The sequence below is a fragment of the Miscanthus floridulus genome, chromosome 14, assembly GCF_019320115.1.
Source record: "Miscanthus floridulus cultivar M001 chromosome 14, ASM1932011v1, whole genome shotgun sequence".
NCBI lineage: Eukaryota > Viridiplantae > Streptophyta > Magnoliopsida > Poales > Poaceae > Miscanthus > Miscanthus floridulus.
The window spans coordinates 21,584,588-21,596,016 of NC_089593.1; the positions used below are offsets into that span (position 1 = coordinate 21,584,588).

At 45.0% G+C, this 11,429-nt stretch overlaps 1 protein-coding gene across 2 annotated transcripts; it reads left to right on the forward strand.

Annotated features, from left to right (window-relative positions):
• The first annotated feature begins 297 nt into the window (after positions 1–297).
• LOC136504255 (transcription factor LHW-like) lies at positions 298–6,007 on the forward strand. 2 transcript variants are annotated; one of them, XM_066499115.1, is made up of 10 exons: positions 298–931; positions 1,430–1,576; positions 1,698–1,782; positions 2,286–2,327; positions 2,413–2,472; positions 2,839–4,557; positions 4,693–4,794; positions 4,906–5,043; positions 5,126–5,251; positions 5,419–6,007. In XM_066499115.1, the coding sequence occupies exons 1-10, from the start codon at positions 840–842 to the stop codon at positions 5,581–5,583; spliced, it is 2,676 nt and encodes an 891-aa protein (XP_066355212.1). In that variant the 5' UTR covers positions 298–839; the 3' UTR covers positions 5,584–6,007. The 2 variants fall into 2 exon arrangements, 1 of the variants encoding a protein (XP_066355212.1); XR_010770828.1 differs by lacking the exons at positions 5,126–5,251; positions 5,419–6,007 and having other exon boundaries at positions 4,698–4,794; positions 4,906–4,937.
• Positions 6,008–11,429: the final 5,422 nt, after the last annotated feature.

The following is an 11,429-nucleotide window of genomic DNA, read 5'->3' on the forward strand; positions in this document are numbered from 1 at the left end:
ATTTTTTATATATATTTGGTCAAACGTAATATTGTGCGAGGGAGGGAAGCGAGATTTTTCCATTGACAGTAGTATCTACAATAAAATCTCAATCTGAGAGGTGACTAAATCATGCAATTGTAAATGGAGATGTCAAAGTAAAAATCTCCTCAGAATCACGGTGAATGGCACCACAAATGAAACGATGTGGCTAAGAACATAGGGTAGCATCAGCGTCCCGATTTTGCCCCTCGTGGAGGGAATGATACCTGCCTCGGGAGCAGGGAAGGAGGCAAAAAAGAAAAAAGAAAGAGAAAACGCAAAAGGGCGAGCACAGCAAAGCAACAAGACACCCAAACCCGAGAAGAGAAGAGAAGAGAGGTGAGAACCCAAAGAAGCCAAAGCCAGCGACCGAGGAGGAAGACGCACCAGGACATTGACGAGCAGCAGCCACCAGAGCCCCAGCACTGGGGCAGGCAGGCTCGCTCTCCGCCGCAGCCGCCGCCGCCGCGTGAAGCAAAGCGCGCCCCAGCCCCACGGACGCTGACGCTGACGCTGGGACCCGCGCCTGCTGTGTGGGAGGCTGGGAGTGGGCCCGCCGCCCCCCCTGATGGGCGCCTGCGCGCCGGCGGCGAGGGGAAGCGTGAGGACGAGGAGAGCCGGCGGGCTCCGCGCGAAGCAGGCCGGGCGAGCCAGCCGCCGCGCCTCCTAGAGGAGGGCGCCGCCGCCCGTCTTTGCTTGTTTGCTCGCACGTCCTGTTCCAGTTCCAGGCCAGAGAGCGGAAGGCTCAGAAGGGGACTGCAGGCGGCGGCCTGCGGAGGAGCTAGGGTTCTCTCTCTCACTCTCCCTGCGTCGCCGGGATGGCGGTCGGGGACGCGCTGCGCCGGCTCTGCGAGGAGGTCGGCTGGTCCTACGCCGTCTTCTGGAAGGCCATCGGCGCCGCCGACCCTGTGTAAGCTCCACCCCTCCTTCCTCCTCCTCTTTTTTCTTTGGATCTTAAGCTTCTCCTGCAGCTCTATTTGCCAAGAAATCCCATCCCATTCTTTTCGGAACGTTCGTATGCAACTTTTCGCTCCCCGGGCTTGGGCTTTGGAGTTTTGCAGCGCATTCCGTTTAAGCTAGATTTGCCTGGTAGACAAGCGAACCGCGCGTGGGGAACATTCGGATGGGCATATTCCTCGGCATCCTTCCCGATATGGGAGCTCTTTACTTCAAACAAACAAACTAACTGATTGAGTTCGCGCTGCTGCAAATTTACTAGAACGTGTACCCATTGAGTTCGCGCTAATGTGCGTGAGTTCTTGGGGGTGGACAAGGGCGGGAATGCGTGAAATGCGCTTGCATTTCTGTGTAACGGCTAATGTGCTGCGCTTTTTGCTTCGTGATGTGCTTAGTGCACGGATTCAGCTGTTCTTTGCTGATTTGTTGTCTTCGCTTCGTTGACGTGCAGGCATTTGGTGTGGGAGGACGGTTGCTGCGGCCACGCGTCATGCTCCGCCGGATCTGAGGCTCATGAAGCTGGGTGTGAACCGGGCACCAGTGTGTGCACGCTTGTTAGGAAGGTCATGGCCTCGCAGATTCATGTCGTTGGTGAAGGGTAAGCAGGAATTTTGTTTTGCTTGTTACAACGTTCGTAGCTAAGAAGTGCTTCGGTGTTGTTGGAAAAGTTCAAGCTTTACTGATGTATGTATGTTCTATGCTGTGTTTGTACTCTTCAGTACCATTGGCCGTGCTGCTTTCACTGGGAATCATCAATGGATTGTCCATGATCCTGCTGCCAATGATCACAATCTCAGACCCGAGGTACGACTCCTTCTTCTTCCCTTGTGAACCGATATAAATGTAGCCCGATTTCAGTTTTTCCGTGGTCCATTTTGCTGCCACCCTATTTAAAGCGTGAGGCCAAGGGATTTATGCCACTGCACAAGTCCTTGTGGGGTTATTTTGTCCTCGAGTATTTGTTCTACGTCTTGAAATTTTGGCTTGTAGTGAGTTTGGTCTATTATTCTGTGAACAAGTTGTCATTGTGATAAGCTAGCTGTGAAAGCACACAAATAGACACGCGAAATAAGTGGAGATATCTTTCAAGGTTCTTGTTTGTATGGTTTTCCCTTCAGCTGAAGTCAACCATGATGTCATTTCCCTTTCTTCATGCACGCAGCATGAGGATTTCCTCAATATCTTTGGGGGCTTGCTTACTTATTGTCTAAGCGGATAAATGTTTGGTTTGTTTGGGGGATTTTAAATTGTAATATGAGCTTCTGTGATGGAACATCAAACTGATTATGTTCTTCTTACGATGATAGCTTGCCGCTGAGATGAATCATCAGTTTGCAGCTGGCATTCAGGTTAGTACTATTTTTTTCCTTGCGTGGTGGATTATTCACTGAAACAATGTTTGCTTCTGAGCTCTCAATAAGTTATTGTCTGCAGACTATTGCAATTATTCCTGTGTTACCACGAGGTGTACTGCAGCTAGGCTCTACAAGTGTGGTAAGATATCCATGCTTTAGCAACTGGGATTACTATATAGTATATATCGTTCTACATGTCTTGAAGTTGTTCTCTGTCATTATTATATGGCCATGATGTACTACTTTATGACTGTGTTACATTGTTGACTGGTCAAATGTTCTGTTCCCTTGGTCTCTGTATATAAACTATATTGTCGTGAGATCCAAGGAGACAAAACCTTCTTGTGGACAGTAGAGGAACCCTGAAAAGAAAAACAACTTGTGATAATTGTGCTCTATTTTTGCACTTAGGATTGCTGTGAAAGAAATAATATCTCTTTATGCTAACTGTACTAACCATGCTTATGACATGTTAGAACTTATATGAATGCTTATTTTCTGGCAGGTAGTGGAAAATACCAACCTTGTGCTCCAGTATAAGAAGCTATGTTCTCAGCTGAACAATCGGTCGAGTATGGCTTCATCATCATCTGTTAAAAATGATTTGAACCAGAAAGTCCAGTCACGCCCTTTGAATGGCCCCACAAGTATATACCCTGCAGATACACGCTCAAAGCTTTTAAGTGGATCCCCAATGAGATATCAACAATGTTATGGTCCTGATGGCACAACTGTCTCTAGTAGTACATTGGCAAACATGGGCAGTAATGCTTCAATGCTTATGGTTGCACAAAGAAATGGCCAAGTGGGTAAAGAACACATTCTGTATGCTCCTGACATGAGGTTCAGACCGCAAAACCCTTACTGTGACAGGAGAGTTCAGAGTAACACCCAAAGTAGTGTTGTGAGCTCTGGTTTTATCTCGTCTATCTCAGCATCAATGGAAAGGCATCCATTGATGACCAACAGTCAACAGTTAGAACAAGGAAACACTGGAGAACCATCATATCCCAGAAATGTTCTCTTGAAATCTCTTGCATACCGTAACCCTTTAGTCCATGAAAACACAAACATGACTTTGTTGCATGACAGAGGCCAGGTGCCAGGTTTTGTTAATGGTCATGGGGGTTTTGATTTTCTCCCAGAAGGTACTAGGGTAGTCAAGGGTAACCTGTATGGCAGCACAGCAAATCAAATTTTAGACCAAAGATGCAGTTCTGCTTCTGGGATGACAGGGCACAGGCCAACTATTTCATATAAAATGCCCCAATCTACCCAATTTGTTAGGAAAACGGAGAGTCCCAAGAGAGAGACATGTCAAGCTTCTGCTGCTCTGTCGTCTGGCAATGATATTCAGGTTTCTGGTGGCTTGAAAACAGCCATTTCTCAAGAGAATCAGATGAGTAGTTCTGATCTTATTGGCACAAAAAAGGCTAATGAAGTGCATGACCCTACTGATGCAATTGTGCAAGCTGTCAAGAATATGGATCGCCGCAGGCTCCCAGACATATCTAATGAGAGATCACCGCCGCTCCTTATGGATCCTGCTGCAGAAAGTGATTTGTTTGACATGTTTGGTTCCGAATTTTATCATTTGTGCCGCAATGTGGATAATGATCTTACCTGGAAAGCTGCAAAACCTGAGAGTTCAAATAGAGATGTACCTGAATCCTCTGTTCATCTTGGTTCCTCTCCAGCCTTCAATTCAGTGGATGACGAGTTCCCTTATTCTGGGATCTTCTCACTGACTGATACCGACCAACTGTTGGATGCAGTTGTCTCCAATTCCAATCCTGGTGGCAAGCAGATCTCTGGTGACAGTGCTTCTTGCAAGACTTCAGTGACAGATATTCCTAGCACTTCGTATTGTCGCTTAAAAGAGCCAAAGCAGTCCGAATCATCTGGTGCTCCTCTGCTAATCAAGAATGAGTTAGCCGTTTCAAATTTTGTTAAACAGACATCTTTCCCAGAAAAGGCAGAGGATGGCTGTCTTTCTCAAAATAATGCAATACAGAAATCTCAGATACGCCTCTGGATTGAGAGCGGACAGAACATGAAATGTGAAAGTGCCTCGGCCTCAAACAGCAAGGGCGTTGATACCTCAAGCAAGGCAAGTCGGAAGAGGTCTCGGCCAGGAGAGAATCCTAAGCCACGACCAAAGGACCGCCAGCTTATTCAGGATCGTATAAAGGAGCTCCGGGAACTCGTACCTAATGGGGCAAAGGTATCCTCTTCTTCTACTCGTGCATTTCAAATGTGCGTTAGGAATTTTAGGATTATTTAAGGTTCAATTGCACTTGTTTCAAACTTCATATGCTTGTGCAATGACTGTTAGTCTCACAGCATTTTTTGTCAACAGTGTAGCATTGATGCATTGTTGGAGAAGACCATTAAGCACATGCTTTTCTTGCAAAGTGTGACAAAGCATGCAGATAACCTCAAGGACTCAAATGAATCTAAGGTATGCACATACTTATTAATTTTGTCATCTAATTTGCAGCGTTTTTGAGAAGGTAATAGTCACTAACCTCATGCAATGTATTGTGTGTGGCTATGGGTAAACTCCAAACAGATTCTTGGTGGTGAGAATGGCCCACTTAAAGACTACTTCGAAGGTGGTGCCACTTGGGCCTTTGATGTTGGTAGTCAATCTATGACGTGTCCAATCATTGTCGAAGATCTTGACCGGCCTCGTCAGATGCTTGTGGAGGTAAATGATTCTGCTATTGCTGGATCTTTCAACTCTTATTATTGTCAATGCATGCATATTGCTGATGGTGTTGCCTCTGTAGATGCTTTGTGAGGATAGAGGTATCTTCTTGGAGATAGCTGACTTTATTAAAGGACTAGGATTAACCATCTTAAGGGGCGTTATGGAAGCACGCAAAAATAAAATCTGGGCACGGTTTACTGTTGAGGTAAGCAGTTCAATGCATTATGAAAGTTCTCTAGGTTGGCTGAGAACTCAGAAGGCTAGAATAGCTTCCCCTCAGAGCATGTTAAATGTTTTTCATGACTTCAGATTTCTTTTGCTTCCTCCACTGTCTGCTTCATGGAAGTTCTTATTTTTACTTTGTTTTTGCAGGCCAACAGGGATGTGACTAGAATGGAAATCTTCCTTTCCCTAATGCGTTTGCTGGAATCGAGTTGTGATGGCGATGGAGCAGGAGAGAATCCTAATAAGAACACAAAAATGCCTCTTGGGATTGTGCGGTATCCCGTGATCCCTGCGACAGGTCATCTTAGGTGAGCCAGCCAGCACAAAGATCACAGGAGGCATCTTTGAAATGCTAAGAGCGGGAGGTCGACCCACTTCTGCCATGACTAGCATTGTCAACCCTGGACGAGCTGGAATGTCGTGACAATGCAGTGCATCCTCCCTGCAGTGTGCATTCGGAAAGCCTAACAGTAGACGGGAATGGAGACATGGATAGTTGGCTCAGCGGATGATCATTAGACGATCGATGTTTTGACTATAATCTTAGTTTCTGTTTGTTGCTGATGCTTTTGCCTTTTGTTCTTCTGCCTATTAGTGAATTTTGTTATGTTCTGCTGCTGAATGGAAATTCTGAGTCGGAGCTCTCTTTTTTTTTAGTGTTCCTGTGTGATTACTAATGATAAACTAGTTTTACTGTTTACCAAGTTATAAGGTTCTCTTTCTTTGTTCTCCCAAATTCTCTTGTACGTTCTACGTTGTACCTATCCATCAAGAGGTTTCATGGGTTAAGATGCATGCAATTCATTTGCAGGCTTGCAGCACTGTACTATGACTTGGTTAACGTCCATACCATAAAAAATTCATGAAAGAAAAGCATACATAATACCAGTTGGTAAAAGGAGATTCATCTTTTATGGCTACAGATGTTCAGATGTGCATCTGTTCTCCAATGGCAGGGTGAAGCTATACAATCATAGAACCCAAAGCTGCCATTACTGAAAAAAAAAGGATGCCGGCCAGCTGAGGTACTGCCCCCATCCTGTAGCGAAGACATTTGTATCCTGTTCCAAAACCAATTTATCACGATGTGACAGTAGACCCTGTGAAGCGAAATGCATGCCTATTTTAAGAGCCTATTGGGAATACAGGAATTTTACACGAATTGTAAGATTTTTTTATAGAAACCAATATAATTTCAAAGAAAAACACTGGATTCAAGAAAAAAAAAATTATGCATTCCAAACATGGTCTAACTTTGTCGTTGGCTTCGTCAATCAATTCATTTTTTAAAGGAAAAACACGATTCAAGAAAGATCATGCGTTTGGAGCCTAGTTTTTATTTGTAGTTTTGAAGGAGACGGCTAAATCTCTTATTCCACTATTTAAAACGTTGCGTTGGCTGGACTCTCTCTCTTGTCGACAACACTGGGTGCCGCTAGCGCTAGGTGCTCAGGTGGCCAGGTCTCTGTGTCCCTTCGGTAGGGACCTTGTTGTGTCGTTAGCAGCCAATGAGCACCCGCCAGGTATGTGTTTTTGCAAAATTTATTGGATGTACATGTATACACCCATGTTGTTTACTGGGTCCACCCTTGGTCCGTTTATTCCATTTGTGACAAATAATATAGAAGCTAAATAATAGAACACAGTGCCTATTACTTTCTCCGTTCTAAATTATAAGTAGTTTTAACTTTTTTTGGAGAGTTAAAGCTGAAAGTGCAATCAAGTCTTAATTGTGGGTTTTGGTGCTAATAACCTCGCAATTAGAGAACTAATGAGATTTATTGAGATGACAAGCAGGGAATTTATATTCGATGATGCTACACGAAACGGAGGAGTCTCCAACTACAAATATAGATGGCTTTAAACTCAAAGGAGGTTTAAATTCTTTTATATATTGAATTTGAGTATAGGAAAAGCCGTACTATAAAGGGAGGCACAATGCTTAAGCTAATCTGTGCTACCAAGTGCTCAAACAACCACATGCATCCTCAGATTCACAGTCAAGACAGTCTACACTTCACTATTATCATTACTGTCTTGCGGGGTGCGGGCTCCGTTTCGTCCGACCCTAAGGTCGCGGGCTTCGGTTCGCCTGACCCTTTGATCGTGGGCTTCGTCTCGCCCGACCCCAAGGTCGTGGGCTCTGTCTCGCCTGACCCTAAGGTCGCGGGCTCCGACTCGGCCGACCTTTTGGTCGCGAGCTTCGTCTCGCCCGACCCTTTGGTCGTGGGCTCTGGCTTGCCCGACCCTTTGGTGGCGGCCTCGTCTCACCCGACCTCTTGGGTGAAATATCCGTTGGGGGCTGGGGGTATATATACCTTTTCTTTTTCTCCCCAACGGCTATCTGCGATTTAAGTGATCGTTGGGGCCTGTGGGTATATATACCCTTTTCTTTTCTTTTCTAATGGGATATAGAAAAACGAACCAAGCTGCTCCCTTCTTCCTCACTTCAGCACACTCAAAACAGAGCAGGAGCTCTCTCTCTCTCACTCCATTGTTGACCTCAAGCCCCAAGCAAATCCATTGATTTCCCCATCAATCCTTGAGGGATAAGGGTCCAAAACTTGATAATTGAGCATATTCATTGATTCCAAACTCTAAAGAGCACTTGGTTCACGTTTTGGCCGGCAGTTGTGTTTGTTACTCTTGGAACTTGGCTCCTAGCCGGCTAGAGCGTCGCCTGGTGAGCTTGCCAACTTATGTGATAGCCCCGGGAGATTTGTAACCACCTCTTGCAGCAAGTAAAATCACCCCTCATCTCAAGAGTTCACTCTCTTGACTTGAGAACGAGGTAGGGTTGCAAATCCCTAAACCTTAGTGGTATACCTCAACAACGTGGACTTAGGCAAGCCTTAGTGGCGAGCTGAACCATGGGATAAATCCTTGTGTCATCCTGTGCTTGTGTTGCTACACTTGTGTTCTTGTTGTTGTTGAGGTGATTTCTAGGATTAGGCCGATGTACTTGTGTGTGGTGTTCCCACCACTTTTAGTTGTCGATCTGTGATCTACCATCTTTTAGAAAGCTAAGAAATTTACCCGAACTAAATTTTGTTGGGTAGATTTTAAACTGTGAACTAATCTCTCCTGTAGGTGTGGCAATGCCGCGCTCAAAGAGCGGCAGTGCCACTGGTGAATTTGACTTTGGTTTGAGTTGAATTGTTATAGGCCTATTCACCCCCTCTAGGCGTACCAGAGATCCTACAAGTGGTATCAGAGCAAGGTTACCTCGTGTGCACTTCATCGCATGAGGTATGGAGCCCGGGGGAGGATCCGGTGTTGTGAAGCCCATCAACGTCGATCCAGAGGACATTGGGCTGCATGACACCGACAATAGTGAGCTTAGCGCCTCTACAACAAGCAACTCCATGCCCCAACAGCTAGAGGCAACCGATGCTGAAAAAGCTCAAAATGAAGAAGAAGAAGAAGGACAGCTAGAAAAGAGAAAAGAGAAGCAAGAGAAGAAGAAGAAGAAGAAGAAGAAGAAGAAGAAGAAGAAGAAGAAGAAGAAGGAGCAGCAACGGTTAGAAGAGAAGAAAGTAAGAAAAGAAGAAAGAAGACTCAAGAGAGAAGCTAGAAGAAAAAGAAGAGAAGCAAGAAAAGAAAAAGGAACAAGAAGCAAAAGCCTCCAATGCATCTTCAAGTGAGCTATCTAGCAGCTCCAAAGATGATGATGATGATGAGTCCTACCAAGTACATAGCAAGAAGGATAAGAAAGGAAAGTGCAAGAAGAATGACAACAATAAATATGCCGCCGTATCCTTTAACTATTATTCTATGTCTATGACTAACCATGATCGCAAGTATTTTATCAATGTGCCCGCGGGCAAGTTACCTCATTTGGATGGGACTAACTTTGACAGATGGAAGCACTTGATGAAAGCCTGTCTTATAGGTCTTCATCCTAGAATTTGGGAGGTTGTTTGCAATGGATTTGAGCCACCTATTGATCCCAAGAATTCAACCATGGAAGAAATGAGAATCATCCACCTCAACGGTCAAGCTACTAGTGTGCTACTAAAAGCTCTAGTTTGGTTTTGGTTAATTGATGAAACCCTAAGTGCTAACCTAGTTTATCTAAAGTGTTTATGAGATAGGTAGCACTAATTCAAGTGATGAAGCAAAGATGAAGATCATGACAATGGTGATAGCATGGTGATGATCAAATGCTTAAACTTGGAAAAGAAGAAAGAGAAAAACAAAAGGCTCAAGGCAAAGGTACATTAGATAGGAGCCATTTTATTTTAGTGATCAAGATACTTAGCGAGTGTGATCACATTTAGGATTGATAGCCATACTATTAAGAGGGGTAAAACTCGTATCGAAATGCGGTTGTCAAAGTGACACTAGATGCTCTAATTCACTGCATATGCATTTAGAATCTAGTGGAGTTCTAACACCCTTGAAAATATTTATGAAAATATGCTAACACATGTGCACAAGGTGATACACTTAGTGGTTGGCACATTTGAGCAAGGGTGAAAGAGATAGAGTTGAAGAAGAGTCAGTCTCACTGTCTATAGAGTGACCGGACGCTGGTCACTGTTGGACCGGTGTGTTTGGTCAGACATAGCAATGAAGCCCTGGCGTCGGTCTGGCGATCGGACACTAAGGCTTGGACTGACCGGACGCTGAAAGGTAGCGTCCGGTCAAACTGACAGGTCGACATAGTACCTAGGGTATTGCACCGGACGCTGGTCTGTGTTCGGTCAAGGTGGACCGGACGTGTCTGGTCGAAGAAATACGCCTCGGGGAGCTTACTGGAAACGACCGGACGCTGAGGCTTCTGCGTCCGGTCAGTTTTGCCGGAGCATCCGGTCAGCTTCGTAGCCGTTGAAATCTGATGAACAGCATTTGAAGCTAGTGACGCGTGGCATCCATCGAGCGACCGGACGCTGAGGGCCAGAGTCCGATCAGTCTGACCGGAGCGTCCGGTCAGCCCGCGTTATGCCCAGTGAAGGGGTATAACGGCTCTATTTCATGGGGACTTCTATTTAAGCCCCATGGCTGGGTCAAGCTCACTCTCTTGCACATTTTCATTGATATAGCATACTTGTGAGCTTAGCCAAAGCCCTCCCACTCTTCTCCATCATTGATTCATCATCTTTGTGAGATTGGGAGAGAATCCAAGTACATTGCTTGAGTGATTGCATTTAATGGCACTTGGCATTCATGTTTTGCTATGGGATTCACTTGTTACTCTTGGTGGTTGCCACCATCTAGATGGCTCGGTGCAGCGGTGGAGGATAGGCACGAGTTGGTGATTATTCGTGGCTGTCTCTGTTGATTGTGAGGGGAGTTGTACCTTCCCCGGTGGAGTGCCGAAAGGTAACTCTAATATATTGCTCGTGTCATTGAGTTACCTCACTTGTGGGTAGGTTCTTACGGTGTCCAATCGTGTGGACAAGGTTTGTGAAACACCTCTTAGCCACCGAACCACCAAGTGTTGGTCGACACAACAGGGACGTAGCATGTTGGCAAGCACGTGAACCTCAGGAGAAAATCGGTTGTCTCTTGCTATTTGTATTCTCCCGGTGATTGGCTTAATCTTCATCTTGTGATTGGTTCACTCCCCGACACGGCGGTATAATCGTATCACTCGCTCATTTACATTTCCGCAAACTAGATATTGCAAGCTCTTTAGTGTAGCTAGAATTGAGAGCTTGCCTTGTGTTTAAAGTTTATCTAGTGGAGCTCTTTAGTATAGCATTTGTGAGAGCTCTTAGTGAGTAGTGTTCAAATAGATTGAGTGCCCATTGATCATAACAACTAGAATTGTTGGATAGGTGGCTTACAACCCTTGTAGAGCTAGAGCAAGTTTACATTTCGCTATTTATATTACTAATCAAATTTCTCTAGTTGATTTGTAGTTTTTGAATAGGCTATTCACCCCCCTCTAGCCATATTAGAACCTTTCAAGTGGTATCAGAGCCGTGGTCAAATAATGGCTTAAGTTGTGTTCAACCATGTGGGGGGCAAACCATCGTTCTTTGATGGCACAAGCTATGACTATTGGAAGAGAAAGATGAAAATGTATCTTGGTTCAATCAATGATCAAGTATGGGAAGTGACCGAAAATGATTATGCTATCATTGATCCCGACAATCCCACCAACCAAGATAGAACCAACAAGCAATGCAATACAATGGCTCTCAACACCA

What these genes read in the sequence shown, in the direction of transcription:
- LOC136504255 (XM_066499115.1), top strand. Translation starts at nt 840, where the DNA reads ATGGCGGTCGGGGACGCGCTGCGCCGGCTCTGCGAGGAGGTCGGCTGG. An exon ending in ATCACAATCTCAGACCCGAG is followed by an intron (nt 1,783 to 2,285) that starts GTACGACTCCTT and finishes TTACGATGATAG; the next exon opens with CTTGCCGCTGAGATGAATCA. An exon ending in CTCGTCAGATGCTTGTGGAG is followed by an intron (nt 5,044 to 5,125) that starts GTAAATGATTCT and finishes TTGCCTCTGTAG; the next exon opens with ATGCTTTGTGAGGATAGAGG.